A 21,611-nucleotide genomic window follows, 5' to 3' on the forward strand; every position below is an offset into this window, starting at 1 on the left:
CTTGTATCTCAGCAACTTGGTAGATTTTCGAGTCTTCATGGTGAGTAAATACGGCGTCTTCATGACAGTTGGCTGCTCTGTCTTGATAAGCATTGTTCATCAGCTGTGGCCATTTCTGGGTAGAAACTCCCTCCCGGGTGCGACAACGCGGCGCCAGCTCTCCCGGTGCGATGGGTCTTCCACTGCTGGACCCCGCTGTAGAGGCCCGCTACAGACCGACGACGCAATGCGCTGACAAACGCTGAAACCACGCTGCGTCCCTGTCCCGGCGCTGTGTTATAGGCGCTGCAGCGCTGCAGCTTCCCTAGTGGCTGCGGCTCAACCCAGGCGCTGCTCCTCGTCACAAGGCGCCTTCGCCTTCATCCAGGGCCCCTCCCTCCTCGGCCCTCTGGCTCGTCTTTTCCCCCAGACCATCCCATCGTCCGCTGTCCATCTACGCTGCCTGCCAAACCTCCAACAGCCACAGACCCTTTTTTCCTGGCCTCGCCTTTCGTCTCCTGGACCGACCGACTCGCCTGGCCGATCCTTGCCGAAACGGACGCCGCTTCTAGAACGCCGTGCACTGTCCACTTCTTCGCAGCCGGTGTTGTGTGCGTGTGTGTTTCCTGATCGACCTCCCACCTGAATTGCCCACAGGCTACCGATCTACCGACCTACGTATTGTGCGTGTCACCTTGTCCTTTTTTTAATCTGGTCCCGCCCCTCCGCTCTCCCCCTGTGGCCTTGAACTGTCGGTATCGTCCGATCTGATCTGTCCTGCTGCTCGGGACACTTGTTTGTCCGTTTCGGTTCAGAGAACTTAAACTCATACGTGGTGGCAGCCTCGGGATCCTGATATCGCTGCGACAACAGACGCTCCGAAACGAGGGGCAACCACCGATCCAACGAACAGAGGCACGAGATCCGGGCGCAAACGCCTCAGACGCCGGAACTGCGACAACTCAAGCGACTCATCGGCCGATTGCGCAATATTACGCCGAGGCTTTTTGGATCTGATATCCTCACCGCGGCGCCCCTCCTTCCACCTTTTGGGTTCAGAGCTGTGTTCTTCCAGCGAGCTAGCACCGCCTCCTTTCTCGGTTCATTCAGCACCTGTTCATTCGCCTTGGTTGAATCATGGGCAAATCGTGAGTGACGCTGCGCCATCCCCTTCTTTACCGTCTTTTATTCGCGTACCACAAACGGAGATGGGCCAAGAGTGTTCAAAAAATGGGGACAAGAGCGAGAAGGAAGAAAGGCTGGCTATATAAACGTCTGCAATTATGCTGCCCTCTGTCGGGACTGCCCGGCGTATGCACATCACCATCACCACCACCATTATCGAAAACCAGTTTCGTGCATTAGGCCGACATGGACTCTTTTCCTTTCTTTCGTCAACTTTTGACTGATATCTTTGATTATCTTCATAGTCAGTCAAAACTCTCTCAGGAGCAGCTCGCCGAGCTCCAAAAGTCAACTCACTTTGATAAGAAGGAGCTTCAGCAATGGTACAAAGGTAAGCGACGTCGGCATGGGGAGACGGAGAAGACCTTGAGTCCCCTCTGTCCCTTGCTCATTTCGACGAGCGCATGATTCTGACGTTATGGTCTCTCAAATAGGTTTCCTAAAGGACTGCCCGTCGGGCATGCTCTCCAAAGAAGAGTTTCAAAAGATTTACCGACAGTTCTTCCCGTTCGGGGACCCGAGTTCGTTTGCAGATTACGTATTCAATGTGTTCGATAGCGACAAGTCTGGTAGTATTGACTTTAAGGAATTCATCTGCGCCCTGAGTGTTACCAGCAGGGGTAAGATGGAGGACAAACTGGACTGGGCGTTTCAGCTGTACGACATTGACGGCGACGGCAAAATAAGTTATGACGAGATGCTTCAGATTGTAGAGGCAATCTACAAGATGGTACGAGACAGATGATTCTGGGCTTTCCTTTCATTGTTTGGACTTTGGAATTCGTGTCATTGTTAACACAGGGTGAACACTAGGTCGGCTCCATGGTCAAACTCCCCGAAGACGAAGATACGCCCGAGAAGCGAGTACGGAAAATCTTCGCCATGATGGACAAGGACGAGAACGGCAGCTTGGATATGGAAGAGTTCAAGGAGGGAAGCAAACGGGATGAGACGATTGTTTCGGCATTGTCTTTGTACGATGGGCTTGTGTAAACTGCTCAATGTTGCTCCGTTTCTTTTATTTTTCCACTGTTTCTGATTTTTCCCGCTGTTAATTTTTTTTTGGTATTCCGGGCGACTGGTATTCTTTGAAGGAAGCTCTGCCGTTTGTATGTTTTTGCCCAGCTTCTGATGTTTGCTCCCTTCTTACATAGTTTCCTCCTTTGTTTGAGTCCCTACGCTTCTCTTAGGATGATTGTCTGGAGGGGGTGGACAGGATAAGGGTGTATTGGGCTCTGCTGTGAACTAGAGGGAACAATAAGGCGAAAATATGGCTGCCGGGTGTGATTGTGATTTGGGTTGTTTTTTTTGTTTATATCCGTATTTTTGTCTTTTGTTTATTAGTCGGTTTTTTTGCTTGGCTAGTTTACATAGCCTCGTGAAGTTGCGTATCAAAACAGAGAGTAAATCCAACGTCCTGATCCCGCCATATTGAGTTGGAGTGCATGTATGTATGTATGTACTGATCAATAATACCAATAGATCTCAAATGACCCGACAGATCCGCGTCAGACAAGCTTTTAGTGTATAATCAGGATTGATAAAGATCTGACTGCAGCAAAAGTCTCGACTTGTACTCTTTCTTACTCGTATTGGTGCTAGCAATTCGATTTGTGAGCACATGTACATGTAGAAAGTGGGGCAGAGCGCTATCCCGAATGATAATTGTGCTGGCGCTTCCCTTTTTTTTTTTCTCATGCGAGATATTAATCACGAGGATGGACTTTTCTTTTCTTCTTTGATAGCACCCTCAGCATGGCGTATTTCTGAACCTTTTGTTAAGCGTTTTGGTTTTTGTATTTGTATTCGTAGTCTGTTTTCTTCTTGTTTATACTTTTTACTGTTGTACTTTCTGGTGGACTTGGGACACTAAAGTTCAAATGGCTGATGCTCTCCTCGAACTCATTTCTCGCCTGGAAGATGAAATCCAGGACCCTGATGAAGGTACACATTATTCTGTCAAAAACACTCTGTACATCAATTTCATTCTTCAATCGCTGACGGTTCTCCTTTTTGTGATTTAGAGACATTTCTTCTCTACTCCAACGACATTCCATCTCAAGGCCTAGGCTTCATCGACTCTCACGCCACAGTCCTAGACCTCCAGCTCAACGGGAGAGACATCACCATTCACCAATCTCCCGGCGTATTGGCATCGTCTCGCAAAGGCGGCACGACAGGATCAGGTGAGTTTTTTTTTTCAGTTTCCCAAACTCAACATGAACGAGTTTCGCCCACGTGTAACAACAACTTTGTATTGTGAAACTCAACAACAAAGCTAACAAACAAATCCCCCAAACAAAAACAGTCCTATGGAAAATCACCCCCCTCTTCGCAGAATGGCTCTCCTCCCCTTCAAACATGCTCATCAACACAATCCTCACAACATCGCCATCCTCCATCATCGAACTTGGCTGCGGCATCTCCCCCCTCAACGCCCTGAGCCTCTCCCAAAAAGTCTCGCGCTACATCCTCACCGACCAGCCCTACGTCCAGAAACTCGTGCTGCAGAACCTCGCCGAGAACAAGATTACGGCAAAGGGCGGTAGTAAATCCAACAAGAAGGCGGGCGACAAATCGCCTAGCCCTTCTTCTTCTCACAACACAGCCGCGGATATCCACTTTCAAGTCCTCGACTGGGAGACTTCTCAAGTTACTCCTTCGCTTACCAACTCTTCTTCGGCAACTTCCTTGGACGCCATCATTGCTTGCGACTGTGTCTTCAACTACGCTCTGATACAGCCATTTGTGCAGACCTGCGCGGATATCTGCAAACTACGCCAGTCGGACAATCTTTTGGAGGGCGAACAACTCCCGCCGTGCCTATGCATTGTGGCACAGCAGCTACGAAACGACGACGTCTTCAATAGCTGGCTGGTTGCCTTCAAGGAGCATTTCCGGGTGTGGCGGATACCTGGTGAGATGATGCCGGCAGCGCTCCGTCCAGAGGCGGGATTTGTGGTTCACATTGGGATTCTCAAAGACTCATTCTAAAGTACTACACCACATTTACGTCCTCAAGAGGCGTCATTTTCAATTAATTCACACATGATATCAGAGAAACAGTTTTGAAAATCGAAATGGATCGTGTTTTCAAGCAACTAGGCAAAAACAAAGTAAAGCTCCCTGTCTCATATAAACAACGCAATTCCTTTTTGATGCAATGGCCCTCGGCCGATATGGCTCGCTACATAAGAGCCCATATCCACTAACCCTCCCTTTTGTCATATCAACCCGCACTGGGCCTTTTAATGATAGACTCGACGTGAATATTCGTCTTTTAAGATATCATGAAACGAGAAAAAAAGAAGCCAAAGAAAATTAAAAGGAGATTGTAGCAAAGGGTAAAGAGGAGGAAAAAGGATGAAACTTAGAGGCACTCAAACTACCACTCCAGAGGCTCCTTCTTCTCCTCTCCACGATTGGTCTTTGGCACGGGCACTGCCTTGGCAGCCAGTCGGCCATCCTTGCCTCTCTTGAGGTAGGCGGTGCCGTCTAACCAAGGAGTGTGGATTGATCGTCTCTTCTCAAAATCGACAATCTTGTCATTGAGCTGCATTGTCAGGCCAATGTCGTCAAATCCATTGACCAGGCAGTATTTCCGGAACTCCTCAACGTCGAAAGCGCAGATGGTTTCGCCGGCTGCGTTCTTGATGAGCTGGTTGGGCAGGTCAATTTCCACCTCTCTTCCGGCACGGCCCTCAGCGGCGATGGCGTCAATGTCGGCCTTGTTGGAGATTTGGATGGGCAGCATGCCGTTCTTGAACATGTTGTTGTTGAAAATGTCAGCAAATGATGGTGCAATGACGGCCTTGATGCCAAAGTCAAGCAGGGCCCAAGGGGCGTGCTCTCGAGATGATCCGCAGCCAAAGTTGGGACCAGTGCAGACCAAAATCTTGGCGCCCCTGTATGGCTCCTGGTTCAGGACGAAACTAGGGTCATCGGACCCGTCAGGAAGGTAGCGCCAGGCATGGAACAGAGCTGAGCCCAGACCGGTGCGCTTAATCGTCTTCAGGAACTGCTTGGGAATAATGGCATCAGTGTCAACGTTGGCCCGATCCATAGGAGCTGTAATTCCCTTGAGGGAGAGAAACTTGGGCATGCCAGCAGAATCAGTCTTGGGTACCAGAGTGTTGGTGTGTGGCTGGAGATCCTGTGGCTGGTCTCCGATAATCTCTCGCTCATCAGAATCCTCGACACGCTCATCGACGTGAGGGGCCTCAACGGGGGTGGAGGGAGCGATACGAGCCTGAACGTGAGGGCTAGCAGTGTACTCAGTCAGCCTGCGGATATCAGTCAGCCTGCCCGTAATGGCGGCCGCAGCAGCCATGACAGGAGACATGAGGTGAGTTCGACCTTGGGCTCCCTGCCGACCCTCGAAGTTTCGGTTGGAGGTACTGGCGCAGCGTTCTTTAGGCGACAGGATGTCAGGGTTCATGCCAAGACACATACTGCAGCCAGCCTCTCTCCACTCGAAACCGGCGTCAACGAAGACCTGGTCGATGCCCTCGGCCTCGGCCTGCGTCTTGACAAGACCAGAACCGGGGACCACCATGGCTCGCTTGATGTTGGAGGCAATCTTCTTGCCCTTGACAACGTGGGCTGCAGCCCGCATATCTTCGATTCTCGAATTGGTGCAGGAACCGATAAAGACCTTGTCAACGGCAATCTCCTCCATGGGAGTTCCGGCAGTCAGTCCCATGTACTCGAGCATTCTGCGACCAGCGGCCTTCTTGGTCTCGGTGGCGAAAGTCTCGGGGTCAGGGACCTTGCCGGTGATTGGGACGACATCCTCAGGGCTGGTACCCCAAGTGACGGTCGGGATGATGTCTTTGGCGTCGATGAAGACGTCGACATCGTACTTGGCGCCCTCGTCGGAAGCCAGAGACTTCCAGTAGGCAACAGCTCTGTCCCACTCATCGGAGCCATACTTGGGAGCCAAGGGACGGCCCTTGAGGTATTCAAAGGTATTCTCGTCAGGGGCTACCATACCGGCACGGGCACCACCCTCGATGGACATGTTGCAGATGGACATGCGGGCCTCCATGCTGAGGCCTCGGATAACGGAGCCACAGAACTCAATGACGGCGCCGGTGCCTCCAGCAGTGCCAATCTTGCCAATGACGTGCAGGACGATGTCCTTGGAGCTGACACCAGGGGCGAGCTCTCCGTCAACCTGGACGCGCATGTTCTTGCTGCGCTTGGTGATGAGGCATTGGGTAGCCAGAACATGCTCGACCTCGCTGGTGCCGATGCCAAAAGCCAGGGAGCCAAAGGCACCGTGTGTCGAGGTGTGGCTGTCACCGCAGACGACGGTGGTGCCGGGGAGAGTGAAGCCCTGCTCGGGGCCAATGACATGGACAATTCCCTGGCGCTTGTCGCCCAGGCCGAAATATGTCAGACCAAAGTCCTTGACGTTCTCCTCGAGAGTAACGCATTGTGTGCGCGAATCGTCTTCCTTGATAAAGGACGCGATGTCCTTGATGCCTTTTCGGGAGGTGGTGGGGACATTCTAGAAGAGGCACAGGCCCTCGTTAGCATCTGGTCGCATCTGGTCGCATCTGATCGCATCTCCACGATGGATGGCTTGGCAGGTGAGACGTACGTGATCGGTAGTGGCCAGGGTGCAGTCCGGTCTGCGGACTTGGCGGCCGGCATTTTTGAGGCCCTCAAAGGCTTGCTGGAGACAATATGTTAGCAAGGCGCGTTGCCAATCGACGATATTGAACAGGGCTTCAACATACCGGTGATGTCACTTCGTGGACCAAGTGTCTGTCTAATCATCCCCAACTCTGGTTAGTTCAAAGCCTCGCAAAACGCAATGGCAGCACGGCGCAACGAACCGATGTAGAGGAGGATTGTGCCGTCGAGCTTCTCGTCGACAATGTGGCTCGAGAACACCTTGTCGTAAAGGGTCTGCGGCGTTCCCACTGATACGGGCATTGTGTCGTGGTGTAGAAGGAATTGCAGATGGAATTGTAGAGAAGGAGAGGATCAAGGGTGATGGAGGGAAACAAGAGCGGCCGAAAGACGCTGTAAATGACGTTTTTCGCTGCACCAAAAGGAGGGGCACGGAAGCTCTGGAAAGCTGGAGGTGCTGAAGAGGATAAGCAGTGATGGAGCTTAATTGAAGCTGTAATTTTAGGCCCTTGGTTCACGCCTCAGCTCAATTGTGTAGAGTTCTTTCAAACAAAAAGAAGAAGGGAAGAAATAGTCTGGAGAAGCAAAGAACAGAGCGGGGAGAAGAACAACTGCAAATCTCGTCGCTTTATCTCCATCGACGAGGCTCGTCCAGAGCTCCCAAGTCCGATGTTGACCGGTGGCACGGCTCCGATGATCGGAGAGGCGCCGCATCGCCCCCAGCAAAAGGTGCCTTTCTGCCATTGCAAGCCGGATATGGAGCCTGGAAAAGACCCGGATGGAGCAGGCGATTGCTAAATGGCCGCCGCTGGTTGGCTGCCGCCGGGGGTTGCATGGATTTTCTCCAGAGAGGGGCTGTTGCCTCGATTAGCTGCTGATGCACGGGATGCCACGATTTGGGTGCAAAGGAAGCCGATCGAAGCGAGTGCAAGAATTCAACATTGTGATGCGGAGTGCTGGCAGCAGAGTAGCCTGAACAAGTTAGCGATTACATAGTACTAAGGTAAATACGTGTTGGCTCTTGGAATGCCCAGAATGTGAGTTGTGGTTGTCTTGATAGTGTTCACATGTGTAAGCGGCCGGAGTCGGGGGGAGAATAAAAAAGTTGAGATGAAGACACGAAGGTAGTAAGTAGGAAAAAGGAAGCATTGGAATTGTACAAGAATCGAGTTGTATAGTAGGGACATGTAGTAGAAGCAGTAGAATAGTAGAATTATAGTAGCAGCAGTGGCAGAACACCAAGAGAAATGGACATGTACCCATCTACATCTACTCTTATCGCGAGCATCTGCGATATCGCCTCATTTACCCAAACGCCTTCAACACCTCTGGCTGAGTCATCAACATTGTATGCACAAACTCATCTGGCTGGCCGTCCTGCGCGTTTTGAATCATTCTCAGATAGTCTTTGCGTTTTAAATTCGCCATCTCGAAGGGCACATGGCGGTGATGAACCAGTAGTCTCGACTCATCAGCGGATTGCTTTTGACCTCAGCTGGCAATGATTGATAGTCACCAGGAATGACTTTCCTCCCAAACCGTATTTGTAGGTTAGCTCCCTTGACAATCAAGGCTGCTGCCAGTCAAAAGGCCTGATTTCATCTTTGAATAAGTAATGGAAGAAGATAACAAAAAAAAAAGCCCAATAATAAGTTTCTTCAAGTATTTCCATATAACTTAAATATTGGACTTTTGTTGTTGTTTTCTTCCATTATTTATTCAAAGACGAAGTCAGGTCTTTCAACTGGTGGCAGTCTTATTCAATACCCCTTGAACCTTTCTAGGCGCACGAGGCCCTTTGCTTCTGCTTGCACCAAGCCGAGTTTGGCAGCTATTGCCGTTTCTTTGAGATTGCCTTGGCCCTTGGGCCATCTCTATCAACTATCATAGTTGGGTTCTCTATTGCGAGGTTGCCTTGCTGTATTTGTTAGCTTCTTCATAGAACTCAACTCAGCTACCAAGCACGATTCAACGCACAAGATTAAGAAAAGCTGTGAAGCATGATCTAACGCATAAGACTAAAAATTAAAATACTTCAACATAGGTCTGGGCCAGGGATACTTTCTAGAGCCCTTCTTAGTAGACTTGTGCGTTGGATCGTGACTGATAGCTGAGTTGAGTTCCATGAAGAAGGATTTCCTCCATTTTCCAAAGGATCATCAAGGGCTTTTTATGCCTGCAAGCTGGCTTCCGTATAGGTGGCCTCTTCATATCGGCGAGGAACTTTATCTTCGGCGTGGAAACCTTATCTTGAACTTTATTACGCGGTCTAGATGATCTGGCGTTGTTAGACCCAAAAAGAAAAAAGACCATACAGACACTCTCTAAGAAAAGAAAAGAACAGCTACCTATATATATACTTGAGGGAGAAAAACAAAACCTGATTGTGTTCTGCAAGACCTGAACTCGCAGCCTCTTGCCCTCGGGTGTTACGATTTCTCGAGCTTCGGCAATGAGGAGAAGATTTTCATTGCGTGAAGCGAGGGTATAGCCCATTATATACTGCTACTGGCTTCTAGTGGATATATCATATGTTGAGCCCCGACGCTTTTTCGTGGTATTACTTACATGTACCTGCTGCTGGCACTTGGGCACCTAGTAGCATTTGAGCATACGGACTCAAGAGTATAGAAGGCACCTCAGACGTCGCTGGGTGACAGCTCTTGGCTAGTACTTGCTATTAGGGGCCTAGACAGCATATCCGATTGTTTCACTATAGACTTTGTAAGCAACATTGCATGAAACATCATTCGCTCCGGGCCTCCTGTCTCTTTTTCTCTGGCGAGAAGAGTCCAAGGAAGGAGATTTGGAGGCGACTCGGCGAGTCTGATTACATATACTATTCATTTCATATGGGATGACATTGAAGAAAGCAAAACTTGGCAGCCCGAATAGTAGTGTGTTTGTATACACAAAGAGCTCGCTGCCGGCGCTTCCTAGCTGTAAGCTCAAATTGGAGGCCAGCTGCCTTTGAGTTTGATGATGGCAAAGGCACACCAACCTTTTACTTGGATGGGCCATCGCACTCCATATTTCTACCAAGTGATTTAGTATCTGCGATGCTGCTATTTACTTACATCAGCCCACCAATACGGGGCAGCGAACAGAGTCTGGAAACACTTTATATCAATACACAAGACTAGCGTATTCACCTCCAATCCCCGGTGGAAGCCGCATGATATGTAGAATATTCTTCAAGATTATCACCCTCAGTAGACTTCTTCATTTGTATTGTCATCTTATGCCGACTCCAATGCGCATTCTCGACATACTCCATTTCGTAGCTCTATGCTCTGTAACTGCCTACTTCTGAATAAGCACCCATGGTTGTACTTTCATCTTCTATCTAAAGAAGTGACGGAATATGCACCTCTCTTGCTGTCAGAGACCAAACGAAACTCTATTGCTCATTGTAGCTTTCCGTGTTGACATATTGTTGACATGATGTTGTCAGGAACGAGCAACTCGGGTTAACATATATCTTCTTCAATTTCCCCCTCCCTTTCTTCCATCGTCATCTCTGATCAGGAATCTCACCAGGCTATCCTCATATATATTTTCTGCGCTCTTTCAGTGCTCCCTCTTCCGGCACAGAGTCCTGTTTCCCCCCACGCTCAAACGTTCTTCTATCATCTAGTTCTGCCGGCCATTGTCTCCACCAATACTGCTGAGCCCTCCTCCTACTTTTTGAGAATGTCCCAGTCTCAGACCTGTTCAGGTGTTTTCATCATTGACGGGGACAGTCAAATCCAAAGTGAGGACCCCTGGTGATGATTTTGTGTACGAATCTGAGCTTCGGCAATGAAGACATGAAGGTTCTGAAGGGAGATCAAGCCCACCAGCCTTTGGTTGACCCTTTTTAGTTTCTAGGAAATGTCTCCAGTCTCAGGCCTGTTCAGGCGCCTTCATCATTGACAGAGACAATCCTAGGTGAGGACCCCTAGGGATGATTTTGTGTGTACAACTCTGAGCTTCGGCAATGAAGACAGTCGGTTTCTGAAGGGACATTGAGCCCACCCCTTTTAGATTTTCAGGGAAAATCCCGGCCTCAGACCTATTCAGGTGTTTCCATCATTGGCCTCCAACAACACGGAACTGGGGCAACGGACGCTGCGTATTTGTTCGAAATCGCGCAGGCTTTGCGTGTTAGGGAAGCGCGACGTTCTGAATTCTATCTGTGTATTATTTGGTGTTTGTCGAAATGTGGAAGATTGGGGGAGACGACGGATATTTGGATGCGTTTCTAGGAAGATGATTGTAGAGCACCTAGATAAGTAGACAGTAGGAAATGTAACACGATCTTGGAGTTTACTCGCCATTTTGATCTTGGACATGCACCTACCTAGGTAGTGGTTGAATGGAAGACGCAGCAAGCATCTTGCCCACTTGAGCAAGATGAGAAGAGGAAGTGGAAGAAAGGATGTATGGCGAGGGATTTTTGAGCGAAATTGTGATGATGCCTGGTGCCTTTTATGTGAAAGAGGCGGAGGCTTGATCCGCAGTGGATATCTCGTGTAAAACTTTATACAGGTACTTTCGTTTTGGTATTTGCCTCTTGTAGACTTGAAAGACGCTGACTTGAATTGAACGGTTATCATTATTGATCTCGATGTTTATCGTAGGTCACGGGATCCTCTCCCTGGGCATGCATGTCATTGGTAAAATCGCCATGAGGCTCTCGACCTCGTATAAGCTGCATCACCCAAGACTACCTATTTATAGCAAATGTGTTGGCTGTTGGATTTCATGTCTCAATCGTGCTCTCTTCGCACAGCCTCGTCATTGGCTTTTCGTGCGAACCTGACACAAATCCTTCAATTACGCGCCAGGGTCCAGCCGCATAGCCGGAACGCCTTTTGCGACGACGAGGCTGCACAGAATGGGCTCGTTACAAATCCGCCTCGCTACTTTGCAGTCTATCCTAGTGGAAGCCTTTCCTGAACCTCTTCTCTCCCACAAACAAATATTTCATAATGCAACGGAATGTTTTGGCTTCGATTTCAACGGCCTTCCAGGGGTACGCCAGACGGTGATGTGATGAGCGTGATATACGACCGTGATCCGTGCGGACTGGAAGTGCGAATACCGGAAGACGGGCTGGAAGTATGGGCTCCTGACGTGGGAGGACTGGAGGTCTCAACTCCCGTACAGGTTGAACAGGCGCTGGAAGCATTTCGCGGCTGCGACGATTTGGAGGCTGTAGATCCCGGCGCAAATGCCTTTGTTAGGGTCAATACCGACAGCTTCATCGAGAAACATGAACAAACTCCACCGGATAACAAGTCGAGAAAGAAGCAATGGCTCATCTTCGTTCTAGCAGGCGTCGCTCTGCTGTTTGTCATCGTGGCAGCCGTGCTTGGCATCGTCCTTGGGTTGCGACTCAACAACAACAACATCAAGACTCCTTCAGAAACACCACAGGCCTCCGCTACACCTCCAGCTACGTCTTCGAAACCGGCCAATGCCGTCTACGCAACCTCAGGCATCGGTGTCACCGGCTGGTGGACAGGCCCGTCAAGCTTCACCATCCGCCTCGTATACCAAGGATCAGACGGCTACCTGCGTCTGATGCGATACCATTCCGGCGATGGCAACTGGTCCACGCTGGCCACATTCTCGGATACAAACGCCAAACTCGGCAGCCCAATAGCAGCATCGAGCTACAACATCCCCTACTATTGCTTCACTCCGATAACAAGCAGTGATGTGAGAGAGCCCCCATCATTTTGCACTTTGCCATGTGTGCTCAACTAACACAACTGGGCCGGAGAGCTCAAATCGTTTTAGAACTTCACACAAGTCGAAATCTTCTATCTCAACAACGAAAACATGCTCCAAGAGTGGAACTTTCGAGAACAAGACTCCGCCTCCCCCCTCAGCGCAAACCTTTTCCGGCAGCGGCCCCATGTCCCCCAACGGGTGGAAAGCGTCGCCAAACACACGCCTCGCGGCATACTGGCCCAGCGTCATCTTCCAAGACGCGAACAACCAGATCCAAGAAGCGTACGACGCCAATCTCACCTGGGCGCGGAGCGCAAAGGGCCTCAAGAGCCGCAACGGCTCGGCTTTGGCAGAGGTGCCTTTTTCCGTCAACGAGGGGAGGTTCGGAGGCGACAAGATTCTCTATCAGCGGGATGACCAGAAGCTCATTCTCGAGGGGAGAACCAACCTGACCAATAAGTTGAGCGTCGGTGAGTCCTTGTTCTATCAAATCTATTCCAAATTAAAAAAAAAAAAAAAAGCACTCGCACTCTTAGCTAAACATCGTTGATAGGTGCACCGCCCATCGCCATTCCACCCAACAGCGCCATGGGGGCCTTTACCGTCCCACGATATTCCAACTCATCCGATGGCGCCATGAACACCTACATACTCTGGCAAAACAGCTCAGATGCTCTGCTTATGACTTGGGAGGATGACGACGCCGGGTGGAGGACTTCATCGACGCCTACTTTTCTCGGCAGGCCCGATAACGGCACGGGCATATCTTGCCTCACCGCAACGCTCTGGACGGTCGCTTCTTTGCCATCCGACTACAGCACGGCTCGCTGTTATTACTTGGTAGATGGGCAGATACGAGAGGTGCAATATGATGGTTCAAATTGGGTCGTGATTGGAAATGTGCGGTTGGATTGATTGCTTCAGTGTTATTTTTAATATGCATAGCGACGTATAGAGAGCTGATAGAAGTGGATGCGAAGAATGTTGTTTATTTAGAAAACTGTTGGACTGTGACGCAAGTCAAGTCTATGGAATATCAATACTAGTACTACCTCTATAGCTTATGACATAAACACACAACGCTCGCGATCCTGTTGATAACCTCTCTCTCTTAATAACTCAACAGCAGTTGGACTCATCCAATCAACTTCATCCATGCGTCAATCAACTCACAACCATCTCTAAATCCAAATCGCCGCTCCATCATCCGCATAGTCCAAGAGCCACGCCATCAGCCTCACAAGCTTCATACCTTGCACGATAACCACAAAGCCTACCGTCATCATTGGTGCCGCAAGCACAATCAACAGGCAGGCCTTCCACAAAGGCATTGGCCCGTCGTGCTCGACTTGCAATGTTCGAGGATCGAGCATGGGCCAGACGGTTGACCAGTAGAGCTTGGCTAGAGTTTTCAGGCAGTACAGGAAAAGCTGCAGCCCAGCAGACTCTCTTTGGTTTTGGCGCCGATACTCCTTCCATTCCGTAAAAATCTTCCACTCGCCACAGTCCTCTTCCAGCGGTAGCTTTGGATCGAGACGAGTGCCTTGGAGATGTTCCCAGTCATCTGAAAGACTTGCGATGTCGTCGCTGCCTTCTTCCTCTGGATGAACCCAAGGGTTCTCTTCCACCATCTGTGTTTGATGTTCTGTTGGGCTTGATGCTTTGTTGGGGTTTGGTTCTTGTGTCGTCTGATTGATGTTCGATAGCTTCCATTGGTTCGTAGTTATTGATATTTGGTCCTGTATAAATGTTGACCTGGGCAACGAGCTGTCCTCCGGCGCCGGCATGATGGCTTCTGACAGCAATAGACGCCTGCCTCGCAAGTGCGCCCTCTCCTCTTCCATTTTGTGAGCCTCCTGCTTCATGGATGTAGTGTCTGCTAGTAGTTCTACCAGCAGCTCGTCCCCTTCCACTGAGCTTTGACTCTGCGCGGAATTCGTGGATAGGTCTGTGTGGGATCTGTCCGAGTTGCTCCTCGATAAGCCTATGGTTGGCGAGCTGCAGTTCAATTCGCCCGGTCGGACTACCACGTGTGAGAGAAGATGTTCCAGCTGGTCTATCTGATACAGCTCTTTCTGGTGAGAGGCCGAGGGAGATGTTTGGTGGTCGCAACCAGTAGTGGTGGTGATGGGTATGCAAACAGGTTCTTTGATCTCGTCGACTTTGTCCGTGATTTCGCACAAGTTGCGACTGGCTGGCTTCTGTTCTGCCCTGGCGTGGTGTAGACGGTGGGATTGATTGTTTAACACTGCTACCTGGTCTCGTAATTTCTGCATGCCCCGTTTTATCTCCTCTGAAGTGAGCGGTGAATGAGGGCTGGGTGAACTCGCGGGACATTTTGTGGTGACTGATTTCTCCTGCGGCAAGCCGCTCACTTCGCCCAGGCTCTTTACGGCGTTGCATACCATGGTTTGGACGTTGTTCAGATTGAAATGACCCTTTGGCCGTCTTCTCTTGGCTCTTGTCGGACTGTCTCTATACCGCAGACGAGAGATGGCCCCCAACGGGCTTTCTTCGAACAGGCTCAGAGGGATTGGTTCTCGAAGTGGCGTCAGCGAAAGATCCAAATTGGACAGACTGGCGCCTCTCATCCCTTTGAGGCCAATCTTGTGCTTGAATTTCTGGTGAAAAGCTGGGATCGACTGGGTAAGCTGGTATGCCGAGAGGGCCATCATGCTTGCTCCCGTGTAGGGCTCGCCCATGTCCCTCTCGGCTACCATGTCTAAAAAAGGCGCCTTCATGGATTGACTCATGGCGTTGGAGCTTTCCTGAGAATTAGAATCGTCAAAGTCCAAGCCCCCCTTGTGCAGATCCTATGATGCGAGAGACGGGTTGGCAAGGCTTTGTCGACGAGGGGTTTTGATGACCGTAGAATTGGACGAGGTACGAGTTAGAGGGTTTGGGACTTCAACTGGCGAAGAGACTTTGATGAGGCTGATGGGCTCATTCACGAAAGTAAGAGTGTCGGTTGGAGGGCTGAGATCAGGCAGTGCTTCTTCGAGAGACAGATGCTGGACTGATTGTTGGAGGCCTAGGGCATGTGAGGGTCTTCCTAGTAACCAAGCAGTGTCAGAAGTAGTTTTTGGTGTAACCAGAGATGCAATACACCAGATGATACCACGAGAAGAACTTACGAGAATTTGGCGATGCGCTGATGGGGCTCAAATCAGGTTCCTGCAGCGACGACCACTCGCCCACACGTCTTTTCCATCTAACGGCCTTGCCCAAGCCTCTCGCCCTCTTCTTCTCTTTCTGCGGCCCGAAGGAAAGCTTGGTGTCGTTGCCTTCGATGTGCTTTCCTTTGCTCGGAGAGGCTCTCGTTCTATGATGCCTGCTATTTTTCCACTTGTCTCGCAGAGTATTCATAACGCTGTGTACAGTCTCTTGGTGGCTTCTCGTACTCAGGGGGCTGCTGTCATCGGTAGGAGACATGACATCCAGCTCTCCAGTATGAGGGTTGACGCCCTGCACACCCAGGAAGTCGCCACTATCCCTCAGGCTCTGACGCTGGCGCCGCCGGGCCTTTCTCGCTCTGAGTGCATCGCGCCTCTGAAGTTGTTTCTTGTGTGTCGCAGTCTCAGAATCCATGCTTGGACCGCCAGTCTCGGCTGTTTTGATGTTCCCCGTCAGGTTACTGTTGTTTCCATTCCAGTCATCGCTCGGCAACGCGCCCGGTTTCGTCACAGATATTTGATCATCAGAGCCTTTTAGCGGACTCCAGCTCCAGCTCCAGTTCTTTTGCTTGGCAGTTGGGGGCAAAGAAGATGCTGGCTTTGTCGATGCAGCGCGCTGCTCCCGCGGCAATTCACTTGGCTGCTCTTTCGGGATATCCTTTGGCACATTCCAGCGGGCTATATGGCTCGAATCCACCGATACGTCACCGATGCTGTACTGGCTGTCCGTCATGCGACGTCGTGGCCGGACTTTTCCTTCAACTTCCATCTGCTCCCAATAGCCCTGCTCCCTGCTCGTCCCGCCGCGTTCTGGGCGCCGACTAGGAAGCATTATTTTCCTCATCCATCCTGCTGGAGAGGCAGAAGAGGCAGGTTGCGGGCTCTCCGTCTGCGTCCTCCTGAGGGGCTGATTCTTCTTGGGCAGTGCGAGAGATGTTGTCTGCCGGGGAGCCACGTCTGAAACTTGGGGAGGCAGAAAATATGACATTTCAACGAGATAGAAAGTGAGTGTAGCTAGTATAGTTAAAGAAACGAAGGGAGCCAGACCTCTCTGAATCCAAGGGCTGAGGATACGTCGACGTGAGAATGCTGCGAGAGTCTCATCGTTCCTCGGCCAGGGCTGAAGAAGGACGAGAGTGGTAAATATGTAACGCGAAAGCGTCATAATGTGTGGTCTGAGTCTTTGTTTGGGCGAATCGAAGCGTCTTTAAAGTAGTTCCAAGGCAAATGGCGAGGGGCTGATGGCCAGCTGCCCGGGCAAGAAGACGGATTAACAACATTGCCACTCGTGCTTGCACCCTGTACAGCACCCAGGCAAGGAACAACCAACTGACATCATGACCCGAACTCAACTTTTTGCTGTATTTGATGTTTGTTAACTCTTAATTAACACTGAGCAGCTTCCACTTTGAATTCCAAAAGAAAAAGAACAAAGAACATTCATATCACATAGAAGCTACTCACTCAGCCAGATTCCAAACCGCATTGTTCATATACACATATCTCCATTAGCCGCCATAGAAAAAAAAACACTGATACAGACAAAACACAATCCCAACGCCGACCATGCTATGCAATACTGAATCCAAGCACGTAAATCACAACCACTCAGTTCGCAAATAGTAATACATTGGGTTGCACAAAGAGCAGCACCAGAGCAAATCACCATCTAATGGATCTGTCTTGCTGTGCTCTGCTTCTGGAAGCTCCTGAATATGGGGTGGACGCGCTTCTGCCCTGCTGCTCCAGTGCTGCCATCTCTCGTGAGTTTCGAGGCGACGCTGGCTCGTTAAAAGCGCCTCGGTCCATAACTTTCTTCAGAGGCGACTTGTTATGGCTGTATACTCCCATGTTGCCTCCATAATTGGCAGTGTTTGCAGATGTAGCCGAGAGCGGCATAGGTGACGGCGCTGTGCCAGCGGCTTGGTCGGCCATCATGTATTGTCTAAACGTCGAGCGAGGTTGATCTCCATTGGTAGGAGTGACTTCTGAGTGCCTTGGGGCGATGGGGTCCATCATCTGGCTGTGGCCAGAGGACAAGCCGTTACCGTGCCCAGCTTGAGAGGTACCCCGTGTCACATAAGATTTTCTGATGAGTGTTGTCGGCGTGCCGACTTGCACAAATCCACGGCCCTTGGGAGAGTGCTCCGCTGCAACCTGAGTTCCGACGTCTCTGACGACGGGATTTAGCCGAGGATGGACAAACTTTGTGTTGTACTCGTTCATGACCTCCTTCTGGATAATGGCGTTGTCCTTGGCTTGCTGCGCGAATCGCGAAGAGAGGAAAAGCATCTGTCCGGAGAGAACCATTTGCATCACGACGGCGTTGAATACAGTCACACTCGGCTGAGGATCCAAAGGCGCCAACGGGAGGGCGAGGAGATAGGCCAGCACGTGTCCCGGGCTGAACAAGCAAACAAGTCGTAGAGAAATAGGCAGAGGATCCCAGACGGCGAGTTCCCACACATCTCGTTTCTTATCCGGATGCGATCGCGATTCAGCCGAGCCCGGTGCAATCTTGTCGGCAAAGTATCGAAGCGGTGAGACAGACGTCACGGGAGACGACTGCACCTGGACCCGTCGCGCAGAGGGCGTGGAGAGAGGCTCTTCGATGTTGGCCTGGAACATTCGGTATCTTCGCGTTCGCGTGTAGGTGTAAGCCGCGTTGATGCAAGAGAAGAGCGCGAGGCCCCAGACGATGAGATAGGCCTTGGTCGAGGCGGTTAGTTTCAGAGCGCGCGCGACAGGTTGCGAATGCCGTCAAGTGGCAGAAACACTCACCACATATGAAAACCATCCTGTCTTGGTCTCGTCACCAAAGATGTCGTTGTCCGACGACGAAGACGTCGCTCCAGCGTTTGCCCGCGCCAGCAAAAAGACAAGATTCATGGCCAAGCCCAGCTGCGTGCCCACCAGCTTCGAGTCCCAGTCCCTCGTCTCCAGCTCTTCCGACAGCCAGAGAAGGAAGTCCATGGGGTTCAGATTCGACGTGATGCGCTCCCAGAGCGGCCTCCGCCGCACGAGTCTCGGCATCTTGTACGCTGGGGGCAATTGAAGAAGGAGTCGCACACTGAGTAGATGGTAGGCGACGAAGATTGCTCGTGCCGCAGAAAAAAGACAAAAGCCACTGATCAGTTGGTGGTTGAAAGCCAAAAAGTAAGAAAAAAAGCAGTGTCGGACTGGCAGCGAATTGTTTACTTTGGAGGAGCTTCCACTGCAGGCAAATTTCCAGCTGTAGTCTAGCGCGCAAGTCCAGCGAGGGGTGGCCCCAGTGACATCTGTAGAGGTACGTGGCCGCCAAGTCATTGCTCTCACTAACTGGCCGCTGGGGACAACAGACTCCTCTGGGATATCTATTGAGAGTTGGTGTTACAAAATTTGTACATATGGCTCTCATAACATTGTGAGTGATTAATAAATTTGCATGAATTATTTTAAGACATTTAAGAGATCAGCTGCTCTTTGTACGCTGTCCCAATAACACAACAGCGCCTCTGTCGGCACTACTTGTGCCTCCGGCAATACCTCCTCCAAAAGTACAGCCGCATCGCTCAGCCGCTTGTGCGCGGGGCCACAGGCGATGGCCTGAAGGCAGCTAAACTGGAAGCTTCGCATCATCCACCAATCTCCATCTTACATCAAAACCCAGCAACGCCCATTGTCTGCCGTCACGATGTCATCGCAGGCCGACTTCAAGGACCGGCAGTTCCTTGCCGTAATCGGCGATGAGGCAAGTCATCCACCCGGGAACGAACCGCACGCCCAGCCCCCCCAAGATGGGAGGAATTCGCATTCGTTCTAACACGGGCATATACGTATAGGACTCTGTAACGGGCCTCTTGCTCGCAGGCATCGGTGTAAGTAAGGCCTAGCAGGCGGAACAAGACTGTAGTTCTGTCGCTCCCTCGAAATCATGGCAAAAACGCCACCACCGAAAGAAATATCCAGCTTGTCTTACGCCTTGTGCATAGCATATCACGACTGGCGCCGAAGCGCAAAAGAACTTTCTCGTCGTCGACAGCAAGACTGAAACTGCAGCCATCGAATCTGCGTTTGAGAGCTTTACAACCCGGAAAGACATTGGAATCGTCTTGATCAACCAGCATGTCAGTTGCTTTTGGGACAGGCAGCCCTCCTCCCCGTACGATGTACATACTGACGACTTGAGGTATAGATTGCCGATAGAATACGACACCGAGTCGATACCTACACCGCTGCCTTTCCTACGGTCCTCGAAATTCCAAGCAAAGATCACCCTTACGACCCAGAGAAGGACAGTGTGTTGAGACGAGTGCGTCGTCTGTTTGGAGAGTAAATATTTCGGGTTGCATGCAGAGTTATTCCATCTGGGAGAGGAAGAGATATTTATGAAATGCTGCGGTCTTCTATGGGTTTCCACGCTACAAGGCGAGTACATAATAGCATAATTGTCAAGAGTAAAGGTGTATACTTGGTTTATTAGAGATATTACGAATGCATTCTCTAGTAGCAGCAAGAGCGCTACAGCCATGTGCCTATGAACCTGATCGAATATCACCCCGAGAGTAAAGCAAACTCGCCCAGAGCAGGGGAAAGACAAAGACAACCTTAAACAATGCCATAAAAAATCACACAACAATCAAACAAAGGTCCGGATTATGCTCATCATCGCCAATTCGTCCCCAATCAGTCGCTTAACAGCGAGCAGAAATTACAATTCCTCTGAATCTTCGGACGAAGACAGGCCTGGTCGGGGGAAGTTGACGGTAGCCTTGAGGCAGGTGATTGGCTCGTCGTCAGCAGAGTAAACATCAGCGAGGACACTGTAGGTTCCCTGTTCAATAATGTAAGCACGTGTCCATCCATTCAACGTTGAGATGGGCGTCTATTCATACCGGAGGGATGGCGGAAGGCAAATCAACGCTCTTGGTGAGTGTCATGTTGCCAGGCTCGAGAGGGCAAGAAAGATCGACATTGCCGAGCTGTTCACACAGGTCTGCAGTGGTAGACAGCAGTTGAATAAGGCCGTACTTGACAACCAATTTGACGTAGGCGCCTGATGCGATAGTCTCCTTGACCTCGCCCGAGGCTGTGATGAGGAGAGGCTTGCCACTACAATCAAGAGCCATTAGCAGACACACTTGGATTAGACATTTGTTGGGGAGACTCTTACGCCTTGGGAGGATTGGGAGCCAGGTCGACTTTCTTGATGTCGATGAGGTTGCCGTCACGGCTGGCGCTGCAGAACTCGATGGGGTTCTCTCCAGGCACCTTGAGATTGCTGTCGAATGCGTAGGCGGAATCGCCCCAGATGGCGAGGGCCGTCGCCGGAGCGGCGAGGCAGGCAGACAAACAAGCGACGGCGGTGGAGAAACGCATCGTAAACAGTGATGGATAAGACGGTGGGATGGAATGGAGGAGAGCGCAGGAAGAATGGAAGGAAAAGATGCGGCTGTTCTATAATCAAGCAGAGAGGCGACAGCAGGCTGAGACAATATTAGTAGAGGCGTTAGAAGCAGACAGTAATAAAGGGCAAAGGTGAGGCTTGCGCTGCTGCCGCCGGATGGAGCACCATGTACAGTGACGACTTGCAACGGCGAATCACGAATGTCACGGGACGCCTTAGCCGTGCTACGCCTCTGCGGTGGTTGGTGCGTCATGAGACCTATCCGGGGCTGCCATTGGCCCGACTCTGAGAAAAGCCCCACTTGCCATGGTCAAAGATAACGCTGGGGTAGCGCTGATTCTCCTTGCATGCGCTCTGCCCGGTGCAGGTACCGGTACAAGAAGGAGCCTAGGATGGAGGAGCCCGTTTGCTTGCAACAAAGAGCGAGTGTGGCGCCGCGCTATTGCCAAAGTCGCGGCTGCTCGTACTCGTACAAGCATGGCGATGATTCAATCGCAGCCTCTCCAGGCACTTGGCGTCTGCCTTTC

The 21,611-nt window shown here is 50.8% G+C and overlaps 9 protein-coding genes across 9 annotated transcripts; 4 read left to right on the plus strand and 5 right to left on the minus strand.

The window, feature by feature from the left end:
* Positions 1 to 1,116: 1,116 nt before the first annotated feature.
* On the plus strand, positions 1,117 to 2,575 carry TrAtP1_001247 (uncharacterized protein; the record flags this gene model as incomplete). The annotated part of the gene is made up of 4 exons (XM_014086198.2): positions 1,117 to 1,127; positions 1,410 to 1,495; positions 1,599 to 1,894; positions 1,978 to 2,575. The coding sequence occupies 4 exons, from the start codon at positions 1,117 to 1,119 to the stop codon at positions 2,155 to 2,157; spliced, it is 573 nt and encodes a 190-aa protein (XP_013941673.1). The 3' UTR covers positions 2,158 to 2,575.
* Positions 2,576 to 3,044: 469 nt separating this feature from the next.
* TrAtP1_001248 (uncharacterized protein) lies at positions 3,045 to 4,158 on the plus strand (the record flags this gene model as incomplete). The annotated part of the gene is made up of 3 exons (XM_014086197.2): positions 3,045 to 3,108; positions 3,189 to 3,350; positions 3,473 to 4,158. 3 exons carry the CDS (start codon positions 3,045 to 3,047, stop codon positions 4,156 to 4,158), a joined length of 912 nt encoding a protein of 303 aa, XP_013941672.2.
* Positions 4,159 to 4,549: 391 nt separating this feature from the next.
* TrAtP1_001249 (uncharacterized protein) lies at positions 4,550 to 7,107 on the minus strand (the record flags this gene model as incomplete). Its single annotated transcript, XM_014086196.2, has 4 exons — positions 4,550 to 6,676; positions 6,770 to 6,844; positions 6,909 to 6,940; positions 7,008 to 7,107. 4 exons carry the CDS (start codon positions 7,105 to 7,107, stop codon positions 4,550 to 4,552), a joined length of 2,334 nt encoding a protein of 777 aa, XP_013941671.2.
* A 4,334-nt stretch (positions 7,108 to 11,441) lies between these two features.
* On the plus strand, positions 11,442 to 12,710 carry TrAtP1_001250 (uncharacterized protein). The gene has a single exon (XM_014086195.2). It carries the CDS (start codon positions 11,788 to 11,790, stop codon positions 12,556 to 12,558), a length of 771 nt encoding a protein of 256 aa, XP_013941670.1. The 5' UTR covers positions 11,442 to 11,787; the 3' UTR covers positions 12,559 to 12,710.
* Positions 12,711 to 13,706: 996 nt separating this feature from the next.
* On the minus strand, positions 13,707 to 15,278 carry TrAtP1_001251 (uncharacterized protein; the record flags this gene model as incomplete). The annotated part of the gene is made up of 1 exon (XM_066110908.1): positions 13,707 to 15,278. The coding sequence occupies one exon, from the start codon at positions 15,276 to 15,278 to the stop codon at positions 13,707 to 13,709; it is 1,572 nt and encodes a 523-aa protein (XP_065966981.1).
* Positions 15,279 to 15,338: 60 nt separating this feature from the next.
* Positions 15,339 to 16,884, minus strand: TrAtP1_001252 (uncharacterized protein; the record flags this gene model as incomplete). Its single annotated transcript, XM_014086193.2, has 2 exons — positions 15,660 to 16,884; positions 15,339 to 15,577 (listed from the first exon to the last, which is right to left on the minus strand). The coding sequence occupies exons 1-2, from the start codon at positions 16,861 to 16,863 to the stop codon at positions 15,339 to 15,341; spliced, it is 1,443 nt and encodes a 480-aa protein (XP_013941668.2). The 5' UTR covers positions 16,864 to 16,884.
* A 129-nt stretch (positions 16,885 to 17,013) lies between these two features.
* Positions 17,014 to 18,882, minus strand: TrAtP1_001253 (uncharacterized protein). Its single transcript, XM_014085044.2, has 2 exons — positions 18,480 to 18,882; positions 17,014 to 18,407 (listed from the first exon to the last, which is right to left on the minus strand). The coding sequence occupies exons 1-2, from the start codon at positions 18,729 to 18,731 to the stop codon at positions 17,361 to 17,363; spliced, it is 1,299 nt and encodes a 432-aa protein (XP_013940519.2). The 5' UTR covers positions 18,732 to 18,882; the 3' UTR covers positions 17,014 to 17,360.
* Positions 18,883 to 19,252: 370 nt separating this feature from the next.
* Positions 19,253 to 20,169, plus strand: TrAtP1_001254 (uncharacterized protein). The gene is made up of 4 exons (XM_014086190.2): positions 19,253 to 19,428; positions 19,520 to 19,555; positions 19,670 to 19,804; positions 19,873 to 20,169. Exons 1-4 carry the CDS (start codon positions 19,372 to 19,374, stop codon positions 20,011 to 20,013), a joined length of 369 nt encoding a protein of 122 aa, XP_013941665.1. The 5' UTR covers positions 19,253 to 19,371; the 3' UTR covers positions 20,014 to 20,169.
* On the minus strand, positions 20,170 to 21,208 carry TrAtP1_001255 (uncharacterized protein). The gene is made up of 3 exons (XM_014086189.2): positions 20,851 to 21,208; positions 20,573 to 20,789; positions 20,170 to 20,511 (listed from the first exon to the last, which is right to left on the minus strand). The coding sequence occupies exons 1-3, from the start codon at positions 21,054 to 21,056 to the stop codon at positions 20,389 to 20,391; spliced, it is 546 nt and encodes a 181-aa protein (XP_013941664.1). The 5' UTR covers positions 21,057 to 21,208; the 3' UTR covers positions 20,170 to 20,388.
* Positions 21,209 to 21,611: the final 403 nt, after the last annotated feature.

Source organism: Trichoderma atroviride, chromosome 1, assembly GCF_020647795.1.
Source record: "Trichoderma atroviride chromosome 1, complete sequence".
NCBI classification, from domain to species: domain Eukaryota; kingdom Fungi; phylum Ascomycota; class Sordariomycetes; order Hypocreales; family Hypocreaceae; genus Trichoderma; species Trichoderma atroviride.

Bases quoted from the DNA above. Each gene is read 5' to 3' on its own strand.
- TrAtP1_001250 (XM_014086195.2), top strand. From the start codon at position 11,788: ATGTTTTGGCTTCGATTTCAACGGCCTTCCAGGGGTACGCCAGACGGT.
- TrAtP1_001253 (XM_014085044.2), bottom strand. From the start codon at position 18,731: ATGCCGAGACTCGTGCGGCGGAGGCCGCTCTGGGAGCGCATCACGTCG. The intron at 18,408-18,479 runs GTGAGTGTTTCT...GCCTCGACCAAG, and splicing joins CAGGATGGTTTTCATATGTG to GCCTATCTCATCGTCTGGGG.
- TrAtP1_001254 (XM_014086190.2), top strand. From the start codon at position 19,372: ATGTCATCGCAGGCCGACTTCAAGGACCGGCAGTTCCTTGCCGTAATC. The intron at 19,556-19,669 runs GTAAGTAAGGCC...CCTTGTGCATAG, and splicing joins TCTTGCTCGCAGGCATCGGT to CATATCACGACTGGCGCCGA. The intron at 19,805-19,872 runs GTCAGTTGCTTT...CTTGAGGTATAG, and splicing joins TCGTCTTGATCAACCAGCAT to ATTGCCGATAGAATACGACA.
- TrAtP1_001255 (XM_014086189.2), bottom strand. From the start codon at position 21,056: ATGCGTTTCTCCACCGCCGTCGCTTGTTTGTCTGCCTGCCTCGCCGCT. The intron at 20,790-20,850 runs GTAAGAGTCTCC...TCTTGATTGTAG, and splicing joins GCTCCCAATCCTCCCAAGGC to TGGCAAGCCTCTCCTCATCA. The intron at 20,512-20,572 runs GTATGAATAGAC...ATTATTGAACAG, and splicing joins TGCCTTCCGCCATCCCTCCG to GGAACCTACAGTGTCCTCGC.